The following is a 17,274-nucleotide window of genomic DNA, read 5'->3' as shown; positions in this document are numbered from 1 at the left end:
TGTGGCATAAGTATTCACTTTTTCCGCTAAGTCCTCGACTGACTGATCTGGGGTCTGTCTAATTGAGTTAAAGTTATTTTGAATTGTGTCAAATGACTGAGATTTTGCAAATTTTTTACTTAGTAATGCTTTTAAATCATCAAATGACATATCTTCACACGATTCATTATCAATTACAAATTTTAATGCTTTACCCCTCAATTGAATTTTTAACACCAAACTTTTTCTGTTCTCATTCCAGTTCTCTAAATTTGCCATTTGGCATAACTGATCTAAAAAAAATGTTATATTTTCGTCATGCTCCCCTGAAAAAGTAGGCAGAGCAGTAGCCAGACTCATATTCATTACATTATTTTTCTTAGCCATTCTGAATCAATTTACTATACTTTAGTACCACTCTAAATTACTATTATTATTACTTCTAATGTATAGTACATTCATAAATACACTATTGTAACTTATCGAAATTTTTCACATGGATACAAGTTATTACATACTCATTACCACACAATATGATATACATTCAGGAACAATTTCTTACATACTGACCAATTTTGAATTGATATTACCATTTTCACATATCTATTTTTTATCATTAAATTATTTCACATTAGCAGGAAACAGTCATATGGAATTCTATATATATATATATATATATATATTTTTTTTTTTTTTTTTTTTTTTTTTTTTTTTACATATGCAATTTTCAACTTTTTCTTAATAATTCATATCAGATAAACACAAAATTTAAAATTTTATCCAATCATTACTAATATTCACCTATTTGATATCAGACATCATCAAAAAATTTAAAATATTTAAGCAATTATCAAACTAGAATCACATGTGTAGTTATATTTTTAGGCATAAGCATAAAATGGTTCTCTACCTGAAATCAAACAGTTAAAACTTAAATTCCTTTTTTTTTTTTTTTTTTTTTTTTGTCACAATGTTCTCACACATATCTAAAAAAGTTGTTGCAAATACTATTATTAACCAAATCAGCAGAATTAAAAAAAGTTTGCAAGGAAATAGAAATGCAAAAATAAGAAATTCTAATTCTCACCAAAATTTTAAGATAATGAAATTTCTTTAAAATTCATTAATAGCCTCTTAAAGAGATCTGGAAGTATGAATTTTTATATCTGAAAGCTCCAAAAGAGAAGGTTAAAGAAGGGTGTTTTAAAGGGTTTATAGGTTGTTTTTATTTATTTTTTTTTAATTAATTACTATTCTGTTACTAAACAAGAGACATATATATTTTAAAAGTCCTCAAAAAATTTCATTGAATTATTTAAAAGTTTTTCTTTTGAAATCATTATTAAATGGTAGGCATTAAATATGCAAACTTATATTAATTTATTGCATTCTTTAACTAGCATCTGAATTTGTTAATGTTCCTGTTTGATTCTATACATCACCATCAATATTCTCAACAGTATGATATCTCACAAGCTGGTCTTCAGTAAACTAACTAAACTTTATTACTGTCTGTAATTAAAGGTAATCACTTGTTTATTTTAAAATGCATTTAAGCTTGGAAATAATTATGTTTAGCAGTTACATAGTGACAGCATAACCATTACCAGTGACACCATTATCAAACAATGATTATGCACATAATTTTACATAATTTATTAATAATACTTAATAATAATAATTTTTCATAATTTACATTATTACATAAATTTCTACTTACAGATTGTTTATTCATTATGTCAAATAAGGTGATTTTCTTAATTTGAATAGGAATTCCTTTTACTTAGTTTCAGCAGTTTGCCTTGAGGGAGGTAACTCCCAAGTGTTTTGCTTTATGATTAATCACTGTTAACAAATATAATGAATAAAAATTGCAGTATGAAGATGCCATTTAAGAATGTAGGTTTTCCCGTACCAAGAAATTTGTTGCAGTTCTGGCATCCTTAGGCATATTTTACAACCTCAGTTTTTGAGTATTTTGAGATACAATATAATTATGAATCTTTTAATCCATCCTGTTCTCTCCTCCAAAAAAAGTAGCTATTCAAAATACTGCTTCTAATTTTATAGTAATTACAGAATGAACCGTTAACCCTTTGAAGGGCACCGGCATATAATATATACCAGTTGTTTGTCAATTTTTTAACCTCAGAAAAAATTATAATTTCTCTACACCAAAAGCTATAATCGTAAGTTTGTAGTGTTTCCTTTCGATTCTAAATGGCAGCACCACCCTATGAATGCCCAATATTTTGCAGTTATGAAATTAATATACCTTGTTCCAAGGTATCATGTTTGAAGATTGATAAATTCTATTGGAGAGAAAGAAAAAATTCAAAATCTGTAAATATATGACGTACACATGCTGATCCTTTTATATTTACTGCATTTCAATCAAAACTGATAATAAAAAGAAGATTATGTATACGTTTTTAATACCGGTATATAATATATACCGGCGCCTCTACTGAGGGTACCTTGCCAATAGATGGCAGCACCAGGCTTCTCCTTCTCTACTGTGAGAGATGACGTCATTTCTTTACATTATAATAGTTTATGATGTAACAGTTTGTTTATGATTAATTTACAAGTTGTTTAGGATTTAGTATTATGTTCATGAAGGGATGGGGAGTTTACTGACCCTGCACTAGGACTGAATACAAGTATATTTGTTTCTTTTTATTCATTTTATACTCTGCGCGAGTTTCATTCCCCTCTATTTAGCTAAAATTTTAACTTCAGCACTTCACCCTTTCCCTTCACAAAGACTCACTGATTTCAAAATTGCCATCTGGGGTAAAACTTTTACACAATGGTAGGCATTAAATGTGGCATGTTAGTCCCCAAAAGACCTCCTTTGCTTCCTGTTTTCCCAAATCCTAGAATGCAAAGAAAATTAAAGGAGGTGATTGACAACTGATTTGTCATTCGGGAGTCAAGCCTTCTTCCTTATGTGTGGTGTGATAAGATCACACAAAGAGAAAGCTCACTTAAAAATACGGGAAATGGAAGTGCACTGAAGGTTCATCTCTTAGTGTAATCACAAAAACTGCGGATTTGAAAGCATGCTTTTATTTTGATCGTCTTTGTTAATTTCAGATGAAAGACTAGGGAATGCAAGAGAAATTTAGGGTTAGGTTGTTTTTGAAATAAATTTCACAGTTTGTGAAATGAGGCAAAATATTTCTAAGGCCCATTTTAGATGCAAACTAGAATTTATCCAAAAGTTGAGAAGGAGCCCCTAGGAGGCCAAAGAGGTTGAAAACCAAAATAAGAGCTTTCAGGTGTATAAAATAATAAAGTTGTTTAACGGCGTTTCTTCCTGAACAAAAAGATATGTTACAACCTATATAAAAAAAAAATTAAAAAAAAGGGACCCTTACGGTCGTCAATAATCTAAAGTGTGTGCGTGGGACGATTCTTCGTATCATAGCCTGAACCATGGTTTTTTTTTTACATATTATCTAAAGCATAAAATATAACTTCAAAAATGCAACATACTTTCTCATCTGAGTCCTACTGTTTCATTTTTTAATTTTTAAAATTTTTTGGCTGTTATATCTCTTTGTAATATTATACTAGTTCAGTTACAGCATGGTATGATTTACGCATGCAGTGTCATATTTACTAATTTTTTTATAAAATAATAATATTGAAATTAAATCAAGTTTAAAAGCTTTTTACCCATATTTTACATAAGTATGTTCAGCCGGGTTGCATATTAAAAGTGCATAAAAACATAAATTTTATTTTTAAAATTTTAAATTTCTACCGAAATTAAAAAAATTTTTGTCTTCAGACTTGCATAACTATATTCAAGCACCCATCTCTACAGATGCACATCAAAAATGCGCAAAATTAATTTGAAAATCAAAAATTAAAAATTGGCACCTACCTGGAAAAAAAATGTTTTAGAGGGGCTCTCAAAATTTAGAATTTCACTCTAGATTTTTTTTAAGTATCAATTTTGTGTCTTTAGGGTCCATAAGTTATAGTTCATGCAAAATTTTGCCACAATTTAAATTATTTTATATACCGCCCCTCAAAGGGTTTGAATACAAAAACAAAAAAGGAAATAAGCTGGTTATATTTCTTGTCTGGTAGCACTGGGGAACATTTTGTAACATAATTTTTGTTGAGGTCGATTTTTTAACTTTTTTAGTGTAAAATAGGCATGCTGATTTCAAAACTGTAGTTAGTTTTCTTCTACCACATCAAGTTTTTCTCTACATCTTATGTGAATATGACTATTGTCTGCAGCATTGAGCATGTATCATAGAAAGCACTGTTGCTCTTCTACTGGCTAACGTAACCCCTCTTATTGGCATTGGGTGATGTATAACAAATGACTTTGAATGATGCGGTAGGAGACCAGCAACAGGTGCATAATTTTCTATACTAATTTACTTATGCCTGAGATAATGTAGTGTGATATTATGTATTGTTCTGATGTAGTGAAGTGCATTCTAGTGTAGAGTCCTTGTTTGTGTACAAGGTTAGCAGTGTTTAGTTTTTATTTATATATGAGCTGAAATCTTTTCTTATTTCTGCCTCTGTTAGTTTGTGCTGTAAATACTTAAACAGTCCCGGTTTATTTTTATATGTGTCAGTTTTGCCAATCCCAGTCAAAGGACAAACATCAGTACATTTATCAGGCAGGACTGTTTTGCCTATTTTAAGGTCTCTGGCCTTCTCCGGAAGTATTCTCCAGGCATCTCCAGTGCATCACTCTACTGAATTTACAGTACCCCAGTTTTCAAAGAATTACCCTCTTTGGAAACACAGGATATGATTGTGAATATTCAATTGACCCCAATGACAAAAATTTTGTATATAAAGTTGTTTCCATTCATGAGAGATTTACTTGACCAGCATGCATTAAATGATTTGGCATGAGATTTGAGATCCAAAAAAGCTTCAGAGCTGTTAGCATCAAGAATGCATGAGAAAAATTTGCTTCAAAAAGGAGCTAAGGTATCTTACTTTTGATCAAAAGAATTTCTACAGTACCTTTCCAGCACACTACCTTTTAAAGTCGGAGTTTTGATTTTAAAAAAAAAAAAAAAAAAAGTAGGCAGTCTAATAAGGCCTAGAGGAGTACACAAGTAAAATTTTGTGAAGATAGCACTTATCATTTATTTCTATGGGTGTGCACGAAGAGGGCACACTGATTGAATAGAGCTTAGAAAAGAGTGCTGAAATGAGCATTGTTGTCAATGAACTGACCGATGAGATGCGAAGAAACAAAGAATACAGACCCTCAGTTAACCTAGATTATCGGTGAGCTCGGTCTGAGCACACATAGGGTTCGTCGTTTGATTTTAGGCAAGATTTCAAGGTAAAAATTTTAAACTAATATAGAAAAAGGAGATTAGCATACAGCCAAAAAAATAACATAGACATTTCTTTTCAAACAATTTCTTTTATACCCTAAAGAAAATCTGGAAGATTTCTTTGAAAAATGCCTGTCTTAAAAAACTAAATATGGCTAAAATATATGGACTGGTTTGTGTTGAGCTGCCATCTACTGTAAATAAAGAAGGTTCAGAGTAACCTATAGTAACTTATAAATCCTTTTTTCATTCATTTTTTCTGTGCGTACAGAAGGAAATTTTTAGGTGTGTCCAGACCGGACACACTGTGCCACAAAGGGTTAAAAAATCATTTTTTTCTCTGTAATTGGAAATGCACTGAATGAAAAATTATTTATAAAGCATCACTGATAGTGTGTTTAAAATATTGAATAATTTTTGTGTTTGTTATGTGTCATAATGTTTAACCTTTTAAGTACTTGCTCACTTTTAAGATATTTTTCATGTAATTTACAATATGATTATAGTGAATGAATACTTTTGGGTTCTTAATAGGTTTATTCAAACCAGACACACTGTGCTGCAAAGGGTTAATAGATTTATGTATTGCCATAATGTGCATGGTTTAATGGAAGAGTTGCGAATTTCAGTCTATAATGCAACTCTGGCATTTGTTCATTGATAGCTTGAAATGTGTCCTCCTTTACAACGGAAATTAATTTGGTACTGTTCCAATAGGCCATATGGTTTGTTTGCGTGAAGAATATAAAGGCATAAGAAGTCATTCATTTGTTACAATATCACATGTACCAATGGATCATCTGCGTTGACCTTAATTTTCTTCTTCCGTGGCCAGCGATACAGATGTATTAAGTATCTTCATTTTTTATGTATATGGGACAGCTGGGCTGTTCAGAAGCCTTGCGTGCAATCAAATTGGCTACCAAGATTGGACCTGAAGCCCGGTGATCCAAACATTCTACATCAGCCACTTGTCAAAAGAAAGAACATTATATTTCCATCTACATATAAAACTGGGTCTCATGAAGCAAATAACAGAAAGAGACTGTTTCATTGCAGGGTGTAGAAAGAGACTGTTTCAAATATCTCATTTCAAAGTTTTGTAGCCTGTCATTTGAAAAGACAAAAGGCTGACTTGTTTGATGGTCCACAGATTCAGCAGCTCCTTAAAGATACACATTTCATTGGAACAATGACAGAACTTTAAAATAATGCTTGATTGGCATTTATAAACATTGCCAAAGTCTTTCTTGGAAACACATGAGCACAAAATTACAAGGAAATTATCCAGCAACTTTTCGAGAGCTTCAGAATGCTTCATTGCAACATGAGCGTCAAATTGCATTTTTTACATAGCCATATTGATAACTCCTCGAAAAATCTTAGTGCAGTCAATAATGAGTAGGATGAGCCATTCCACAAAGATCTGAAGGTCATGGAGGCACAGAACCAAGTTAGATGGGATATACATGTGATGGCTGACTATTGTTGGAGCATTAAGCGAGAATGTCCACAGATTAAACACTCCAGCAAAATCCATAAGCAACAATTTTTGCCTTTATATACTATCGTATATGTTTAATGTTTGGTAAAAAGCTTTACGATTTGTATGAATAAAATTTAACTTCTAGTAACTACATATAGCCTTTGTATGAATAAAACTATTCTTTAAGAACAGTATATTTAGTAAGTTTTCCCTTTATTTGCATATTTTGTATGACTTTTGAAACAGAGAGATGGTGGTAACTGAAAAAGTTGACATGATAGACAAAAACTGAGGTTATTTGTGGATTCAGAGGCCAAAAGGGAGTCAAAAACAAGTGATAGATTTAAGACAACAAAATTGCTGTTCCCAAATATATCTGTTAAAGATATTCCGCGCAGTGTTGAAAAACTGAACCAAAAATATATGAAACATTAGCTTTCAGAAGCGTGTAGTTATAAATGGTAGACCGTGGTTTTTTTTTTTTTTTTTTTTTTTTTTTATGTCCGATTTTTAGTATTTTTTTTTTTTTTTTTCCTTTCCAATATTCACATTACAGTCAAAAGTCGTTAATCCGGACTCGTCGGGACTTCGGCGATTCCGGATTATCGATTTTTCCGGATTATAGATCATCAGTTTAAATCTCGTAAGATGGCATGCAGAAATTCTAAAATTAAAAATATGAAACCGTAATTTATGAAATAAAGAACAATTATGATCTAAAGGGTATCAAAATTTACAAAAAAAAAAAAAAAAAGCTTAATATTTATTTGTTTACTTTATTAAACATTTCTCTCAATGTAAGTTGTTTAAGTTGCTTCATTTTATGTGATAATACTTTCTCTTTAATTCTATAAAAAGACATAATTTCTTGTTCAGTTACAAAGTTTCGCTGTTCAAGTCCCGTTAATTGCTGTGCCGAGAATACCGACTAACTTGTCAATCGAATTTTTTTCGTTTTCACTAACCTCTCTGTCACATTCATCATGTCTTTATCCATTTTTTGCAGCAATTCCACTTTTTGTTTGTTGGACATCGAAACATACTTTCGTTTTGTAGATCCTTTGGAAGTTCCAGCATCGGATATTCTATTTGACATAATCGAAAGTTCAAGTTTACTTTTATAAAATTGCTCTTACAGTCTGCAAAAAATAATAAGTGGGATCCAATTCGAAGATTAAGGAACAATGCAATCATTAACATTAACTGAAATAGATAATTAGATAATTTTAGCTTACACCATCCGTTATACATTAAACGCGCAGGCGAAAACGTATTCTGCACTTGCGCACACGCATATGCGCAGTAGTCAAGGTCTTACGCGCACGCGTAAAACGCATGTGCCAACGCGGCGCATGCGCAGAAAGTTTTTAGCTTTGAGGTCCGGATTATAGATCATTCCGAATTATGGGTGTCCGAATTAACGACTTTTGACTGTATTAGCTTTCGGAAGAAAACAATAAATGGAAGCACAGACCTTTTCTTCTGTTGTATTTGCCTAGCATATAAAATAATCAACTTATTTATTGCTCAAAAAAGAGTAATTTTGACTAGAACTGTCTTTTTATATGAGCTATTAATGATTATATCAAATTATTTATTACTCAAAGTAATACAATTTTGATTAAAATGTGTTAATTGAACTATCAGTGATAATAATAAGATCATTAATTTTAATTTAATTTCCCAGTAATAAGTTTCCTTTCTGTTCCAGAGTTGTTTATCTGAAGTGACCTCAGTAAATTCCAAGTTGCAATATCTGATTAATAGTGGAAGAAGTCATCTTTCTGCTACTGTTATTAAACCTCGTATAAAACCATGGGTTGATGCTTTTCAATCTGCATCACATATTATATCTGAGGTATTATGAAAGTTATTTTAATTAATTTTTTAAATATTTCTAAATGTAAAGAACTATGTATTCTGCTTTTATCTAAAGCTGTTAAGTTGAGAAAATTGTTAATAAGTTGTAATCAGAAAGGAAACTCCTCCCTGAAACACCAGGGTGCCAAGCCAAGATTGTACTCCTTGTAGAATAGTTTGATAATTTCGAAAGGTAGTGTACAATAACCGGCAGAAAAATCAAAAGTGTTTTATATATATATATATAATTATATTGTAAGCTCAGGTGGGAAAAGTAGTTTACATAATAATAAAAATTTATATGCTGTTAAGGTGTGTATGAATTAGTGTGAGTAGAGAAGCCGACGAACTGGTGACTGTGACAAGAATAAGGTAATGCAAACAAAGGCAAATTTTATCCATTAAAAATATCAAATACAAAATATTAGTTAATAATACATGATTATGAAATAATTATGTACAAATATTTATAACATACACAAAAATGAGAATGCGAACAGAAAATTCAAAGAATAGCAATTAAGAGGACTGATAATATTTGCAAAAATAAACACAAATGTTAAATTATAAAAGTAGCATATTTACATGATCCATACATTTAATTGGGCTATAGGCCTATCCATATTCTCCAATCTGTTATAGTTGTAATTACAGATTTTAATGCTGGGATTATCAATATTTTGCTACTTTTCAAGAAATTTTTTGGCTAATTTATAATAGTGAGTGTGCAATAACTCAATGCTTAACTTTTTGTATATTCTGTTGCTTCATATATACCATTCAGCACTTACAATTTGTCTTAGAACAGAATTTTGGCAGACTTGCAATCTTTTTCTCATAGTTTTCTTGGTATATGTCCAAACTGGACTTGCATAACACAAAAGTGGACTTGTAAATGAGTAATTTTTTATCTATGGATAATACACTGTTTCAAACAATTAAGGGATATAGTTTGGCTTTATGAACTCGAAACTTCTGGATAATAGATGTAATGTGTGGGGACCATGTAAATTGACTTATTGAGGATCACCCCGAGATAAGGGACTTGCTTGGCTCAGGGAATAGCAGTGCCATAGAATTTCAGGTTTTCCTTGAAGTTGGTCTTCTTGGTAAACATAACTGCTGTAGTTTTTTCCATGTTGACAAGGATCTTCCATTTGGAAAGCCAAGTCTATGTATAACTGGACCTGGAAGTGCACTTTGTGCGAGGACCACTGTGTCGTCTGCATGCATAGCTAATGTTGCGTCGTATGTGGAAGGTTGTGTCGTTCACGTAAATACTAAAAAGTGCAAGTCCTAGCAAAGATCCTTGTAGGACGCCAGCCATGGTGGCATGGCTTGTGGAATTTGTGCCAGAGACATGAACAACAAAGTGTCTACTTGCCAGGTAGGAATTAATAATGTTTATGATGTAGTCTGTTAATCCCAGGATGTGTAATCTGTAGGTGCGGCCATCCAGCCAAACTTGGCAATGTCAAGGATCAAACATCTAGTCACTTTATGGTTTGCCATTCCTTCTGCAATAGTTTCCACCATAAGCTACAGTTGGTTGGTCATGGAGAGATCAGATAGGAAACGTTTTTACACTTCTGATCATAAGTAGTTGAAAAAAAAAAAAAAAAAAGTATGTCAACTTCAAAGTTAGGCAAACTTCAATTTTATATGTTTTATTTTAAATAAATGTCTTTATGCATTCTTAAAAATATTTGACATTACTCAACAGCAGTAGTATTCTGTATTTATACTCGCAGTTGTATTTATTTAAATATAAAAGAGTATATAATGCTATCCATTGGGAAATGTCAAAGTAAATAAACAAAGTGGAAAATGAATGAATTAAAAACTAAAGCAGAAAAAGTAGTCATGTTAATTGTATCACATTTTTCTATTAAGAATCATACAATACATATTTGGTTATTATTGCCTTATTTCTTTTCTAATGCCTTTGGCATGATACAGATAAAAGGAGTGAAATGTTACAGCAACAAGGTACTTTCTCTAATATCACAAAATCTTTTAATAAGCTATTATGAAGGAAGAACATCAGTAACTGTATTATTATTCATTTGAAACAAGTTCAAGTTTCCACATTTCAATAGACGCTATAAATGAATAAATCACACAGCAGTAATTAAAGGAACGTGGGTTGAACAAATCATGTTTGTGTTCAGATACCTTTTTCTTCCTGGCATGAGTGAAGATTGCATAGCCATTTCAAGCCACGTTTTAATTTCATGATATGGAAATTCACACATAATCTTTCTCTAAAAAGAATATATCCTCTTGAAGTAGGATAGCTGTTTCTTCATCTCTTAGCAAATTGTGGAATAAATTACATTTAAAAGAAAAAATTCATAAACTGATTAGATAAAAAAAAAAAACATCCTCAGAGGTGAATGTAATATAGACAGTTTTACTCAGGAAAGAAGCCAAACCAAACCTGCAAAATTTGAGAAAAATGCCAAAACAAACAAACAAAAAAACCAAAAAAAAAAAAAAAAAAGAGAGAGAGAGAGAGAATGAAAATGTATGAAATAGTATGGCTTTAATTGAACAAAAGTTAATGTTTCATTTCATAAGTTTTCATTACCTTTAAATAGAAAGTGCAGTTTTTTCAAAACATTGTGTACTTCTACATATCAAGTAACTCAAAGATTATTCTTAACATTACTATGCATAATTTTAATGCTTAAACCCAAAAATTTTCTTTTTATGAAGTATGTATAAGTATTTCATTTTATTCTTTAATGTACTGTAACCACTCTGTAAGACAACCAGCCATGTTCCAGAGGATTTTTTAGTGTTATGTGGCATTCTCTTAGAAAGATGGTTGCTACAAGAGGTTTCAGTGTGTTTAAATTTAAATGCACCCTCTGTAGTACTATGTGTGGGAATTCTCGGTATTTAGTATTAATGGGGGAGAGGAGACGTTTTAGCTGTATGACTCTAAATTTAAAGGATGAAAATGCAAACTAACTATTATATTAAATTTATTGATGATGTTTAATGTATGCAAATGTTTTTATTTTATCTGTATTTATTTATATTTGGGAAATAAAACTTTTTAAATTAAAACTTAGCTTATTGAAGGAGTTAAAGCAGCAAGAATCAGCAAACACAGGTATATGTATATTATGCTGATTCTTGTTACTTTAACTCCTCAAATAATCGATATTTAGTATTTTATTTTAACTCAAATATGAACTTAGCTATTAAACTTACTGTTCCTTTGTTTAGGAAGAATTTTCGCAGTATGAAGCAAATGATGGTATGAGACCTTTCATTCAAAATTTTATCATAAGCACAGACACTTTTCTGAAGTCCCTGAAAGTAAATTAAGCATTTTGAAACTATTTGATTATCTTGCATTACTTAAGTAAGTTGAGATGAATGATGTTTAACATGAATGTTCTTTTATAGGCTAGTTTGACAACAAGTAATTTTGATGCTCTTGTAAGTCTTTTAGCTTCTGATTTGACTTCTCAGTTTGAAAAAGCTGTACTTTCTTGTCAATTCAATAGGGTAAGAATACAAGTTTTCTTCTTGATTAATTTATTTGAAATAATTACCTCTATGGACCATTTTCCTTCCATCTCCCTTCTTCTTCAATGGCTAGACAGCCCAGGATGGGCCCTTGCCTTCCTCAGAATCGAATTCCAAGCTCTTCTATCCCTGGCCATGGACATCCAATTGGTTATATTTAAAATTCTTAAATCTGTTTCCAAACAGTCAAGCCACTTAAGTTTAGGTCTTCCTCTTTTTCGTATGCCGAATGGTCTGGCCGAGAAGATCTTTTTAGTTATTCGATTTTCATCTATTCTGCACAGGTGTTCTGCCCATTTAATTCTTTAAATCCTTATATATTTTACTATATCTATTTCTTTAAAGGATTTATAGAGTTCAGAGTTAGTTCTTCTCCAGCTATTGTTACATTTTATGCCACCAAAAATACTTCTCAAAATATTTCTTTCAAAGACAGAAATGATACTTTTAGCTTCTGTCATTGTCTAGGTCTCAGCAGAGTATGTAAGAATGGGTCTGATTAAGCTTTTGTAAATTAAAATCTTCGTTTTTCTGCTAGTGAAGTTAGACTTCAAATATTTTTTGAGACCGAAAAAACATCGGTTAGCATCTGTGACTCTACTATGGATCTTGATCATTAAACAGGGTTCGTACGGTCCTTAAGAGTCCTTAAAAGTCCTTAGATTTTTTGGAATCAATTTTTGGTCCTTAAAAGTCCTTAATTTTGGCCAAAATCAGCAGAAGTTTCTTAATTTTAATCATCTGAAATTTCTATCTGTTTTTACGACTGAAACATAAGCATTTTGAAACTCATTTCTTCTAATAAAGAGCTCTTAAACAATTTTTCGCTTTTGGGGATGTGAATTCTTTTATTAAATGGTTCTAAATTTGGCGACTTATCAACATTTTGGCGATTTTAAGATCAGTTTCTATAGAAAATTTTTAATTCTGAGATCTGAGAATTTTTCGACGATTTTTTTAAAACATTTTAACATTGATAAATTTCATTAAAATAATGGTAATATATTGAAATTAAATTTAATAAACAACATTAAAATAAAAAAAATGTTTATTTTTCGTTGTCATATTAAGTTTCATTTTGGCCACTTATTATACAATATTTTGAATCTGAAAAATAAACAAGGTATAATGCTATAAAGCACGATTTACTTAGCAAAAGCAAAATTAACTATGCAATTAATTAAAAATGTCTTCTTTTTAATTTTTTCATAGTAAGCGTTTTTCTCATGTCTCAGAATATTCAAAATTCTCAGAATATGCATCAGTTTTCTCTATAAAATTAATTTTACAGTTTTTCCCTCCTTTTTTTTTAATTCCCCCAAGATATTTCTGGCTTTTTGCTGTTACAGAATTGGTAGGGATAATTTTTCTTTAGTATTTTAGACATTGCAGCTTGGAAAGTTTAGAAGGATTTGAAGGCAAGATTTATAGACCCACGATTCTAGAAGATTCGAGAAATCTGTGACAAAATAAAAAAATGTCTCCATGGTATCAACACGTAATGGATGTATTTAACAGAATGTTAGTGATGAATTTCTTACTTTTTGGAGAACGTCTGGAAGAACTATGAAAACATAATATTTGAATGTTTTACTCCTGATGCTAGAATCTTTTTCTTAACATGTTTATCTTTCCTTTATTTTCCCTACTTTTCACTTGGCACAAACATGGAAAACATCAAAAATGCTTCTAATCTTATTATTTACATGGGCAGGCATTACAGAAAGGGATTTTTTTATTAATAAAGAAATTGAAAAACTTACAATTTAAAAGATTCATCTAATATATGTCTTAATGCATCATACACAGAGCTGGCACTGGGCATTTTCCCACCTGATGCAATCTCTGTGGATCCTAAATTCTGCTGCCTAGTGCCTTTCTAAATTCTGTTTCCAGTGCCTGCTCTAAATTCTAAAAGTTTTGCCATTTCTAAATTTTGCTGTTTGATGTGTCACTAAATTCTAAAAATTCTGAGACACCAGCTCTGTAACCAGCCTTTACCATATATATTTCATATTTCTTCAGAATGTTCATATTACTAAAGAAATAAAATTAGCCACTTTTTGTTTATACATTCTAAATGCATTTAATGTTTTTTAGAATAACACAAATTCTTAATTAAACCCTAAAATTGAAAGGAAACATGTTGTAGAAAGAAACTGAATACATAAAGAAAATTATTCTTCAAAAGTATATGCAGTTATTATTTTGTAAATTTTTGACCACTAATCCACATTTTTAGTTTGAATTTGACTGTTCTTGTTTAATTACGTCACCGTGAGCTGTAGTTGATTTTGTTAGCATTAGAACATGCCTTTATGTACTAAGTTCTTTTAAATAGAGGCTTATTTAAGCCTTTATCTGACATTGTAGTTACTTTCAGATATAGCGATAATTTGCTTCATGTCTGTTGGGGGTTTGGGACTATTTAACTTTTACCAGATCAAGTAAACCCTCATAGCATTGTGGAGAAGTTGACAAGTTAGAAGATAAAGCATGCAGAAACTAGCGAGAGAATTGGTTTGCATATTGAAATAAATCTCAAATTGTTAGAAAAGATTCTTAAAGAGAAGGAAATCGATATAAACTAGCCAAATTGTTTGGTAAGGCTACAAATTAAAATGACGGATAAATATTTTGTTGAGTGTTGTTGTTACAAAACATAAATGTTTTGTAGCTTTTAATATGTAATTATCCTAATATCGTTTAAGAATCAATGTCATAAATTACATGTATTTTAAATTGTGAAATTTGATTAGATTTTGATTTTAATAGGGCTTTTCTAACAAATATTGTTAAAAAATAAAATTTAGTATTGGCCACGTAAATCCATAATGACTAAGGTTATCTAATAACCTAATTTAATTATTTATAACTAATTGTGTACCCTTAAAAAATATCTCTGCATATTAAAGCGAGTTATTTATTGCCTTTCATTAATCCTCACCATGGTCACAAGATAAAACACAAAAAATTCAAGTAAAACTTTTTCTTTGCATCTAGTGAGACTTAAAATAATACAAAACAACTTATCACCTCTAGTGCTTCAGTGGTGTATTGAAACCTTAAAGTATATTAACTGGGTTACAACCCCTGGAACTCTACACGAAGCTATGGCACAAAGTACATCAAACAAGGCCCAACCAACTTTCAAAACTTGCCAACTGTGCCTACATCAAGCCTTTCAGGTTTTGTTCTAATCAGCAGGTCTCTCTCTAGACAAGCAGTAGCAGTGACAACATTCAGTCTTTTGTTATGAATCTTGCTGATTTTGCTTACTTCTCATTTTAACCTATGACACTTGACATAAAATTTACAAACTACAAGAATCACACAGCATCCTATTTGCATCTGCTCCAACAGCCAATCATCTCTCCATGTCATCCTGAATCACCACCAGTCATCACCAGTAATTACAGACATACAGAGTCAACTTTACCACAGCAGATATAGCAGCATTCAACTAACCACAGTCAAAGTGCACGAGGGCACAGAGGGCAACGAGGCTGCAGACGTCCTGGCAAAGGAAGCTGCCAACGAACCCGACGCCCATTGAAAGAACATCCCAGTTCCGCCGTCTCATCTAAAACCAATATTCCATCAAGCAGTCCTCAGAGAGTGGCAACAGGAATGGAACACAAGTGAAACAGGTTGCCGTACCTATATCTTTCTTCCAAAAATGTCAACGGCCTGTCTCATTGCAACCCCGTAACTCACAAGATATATCACTGGACACGGCCCTTTCCCTTCATATTACTTCAGACACCATATCTCCAACACAGACTCTTGCATCTGCGGCCGAGAAGGAGCACCCGATCATTACATCTTCCACTGACAACCTTAACTCATATTAAGCATCCCACAACAATAACTGAGGCCTTCCAACGCTACATTATCAGCACTAAGCCAACAAAAACACAAATCTGCAAAACCATCAATGCATTAGCCTCCATCAGCCAAGATGTGTGCCAGCCACATTAAACCCTTGCCAGCTTCCCAGTAATAAGAACAGGATCTACTGAGCAACCAAAGAGTATCGACTTCAAATATTTTAGGTTCCATGAAATTGTCACAGGATGCAATGCCTGCACTCCACTAATGCGTAAACTGTAGAGTGTGTAAATATTAGCCAGCTGCATCCTCCTGTGCACGTTCGTACACAGAGACCTGAAGCAACTGTAAACTATGTGCAAATATGAACAACGCATGCAAACAGCGAATTATTTGTGACTACAAACTGTTTAGCTGTATGAACTACACAACCATGGACAACCTTATGTGCAAACGCTTGTGTAATCTATGCCCTACAAACTCCTAGCACAGAACTCAACATACTGTGCACCACATGCCACCTGAGTTCATTATCCTAGCAACCTTGCTCAACGCATGCCTTAATTATATTTCTTTGCATGTTTTAATTTACTCTTGCTGCCTTTTTTTTTTTTTTTTTTTTAATTCTGCAACATTTTTGCTTCTTTGCCATATCTGTTCAGTCAAACTCTTTCCAAATCTGTAAAACAAAACATGAGCGTCCTTGTTTGGCCATGTACAGCTTTTTTCGTGTCTCAATAAACTCCCGAAGCAGCCTCTTGGGGCTCCAGAGAGTTGTTGCCACTAGATAAAGGAGGGCGTGGGATATACGCCTGTTTACCTATGTTAGACACCAGGCGTCCCTGTCCTCCGTAACCTGTAACCTATTAGAGCGAGCTATTGTCTTTCATTAATAGTCACTGTGGTCACAAGATAAAACACAAAAACGTAAAAATTCAAGTAAATCTTATTCTTTTCATCTAGTGAAACTTAAAATAATACTAAAAAAACTTATCACCTCTGGTGCTTTAATGACTTATTGGAACCTTAAAGTATATTAACTAGGTTACAACCCCTGGAACTCTACACGATGCTACGACACTAACTGCATCAAACAGAGCCTAACTAACTTTCAACACTTGCCAACCGTGCCTACATCAGGCCTTTCAGGTTTGTTCTAATCAGCTGGTCTCTATCTAGACAAGCAGCAGTGGTGACAACATTCAGTCTTTTGTTACAAATCATGCTGATTATGATCCTACT

At 32.0% G+C, this 17,274-nt stretch overlaps 1 protein-coding gene across 4 annotated transcripts in view; it reads left to right on the top strand.

Annotated features, from left to right (window-relative positions):
• Positions 1–17,274, top strand: part of Cog4 (conserved oligomeric Golgi complex subunit 4) — a 157,406-nt gene that overhangs the window by 116,902 nt on the left and 23,230 nt on the right. For 3 of the 4 annotated variants that reach the window (XM_085821831.1, XM_085821835.1, XM_085821832.1), the window contains 3 exons: positions 8,510–8,656; positions 11,896–11,988; positions 12,079–12,180. In XM_085821831.1, coding sequence (XP_085677957.1) covers positions 8,510–8,656; positions 11,896–11,988; positions 12,079–12,180 — 342 coding nt within the window. The remainder of the gene's footprint in view (positions 1–8,509; positions 8,657–11,895; positions 11,989–12,078; positions 12,181–17,274) is intronic. The other variant, XM_085821833.1, reaches the window with a different exon arrangement.

This window comes from Stegodyphus dumicola, chromosome 8 (genome assembly GCF_044657685.1).
Source record: "Stegodyphus dumicola isolate Sdum_Otavi_A_Nest chromosome 8, ASM4465768v1".
NCBI classification, from domain to species: domain Eukaryota; kingdom Metazoa; phylum Arthropoda; class Arachnida; order Araneae; family Eresidae; genus Stegodyphus; species Stegodyphus dumicola.
Note: the sequence above shows the minus strand (reverse complement) of the source record. Positions and strands in the feature narration are given on the sequence as shown.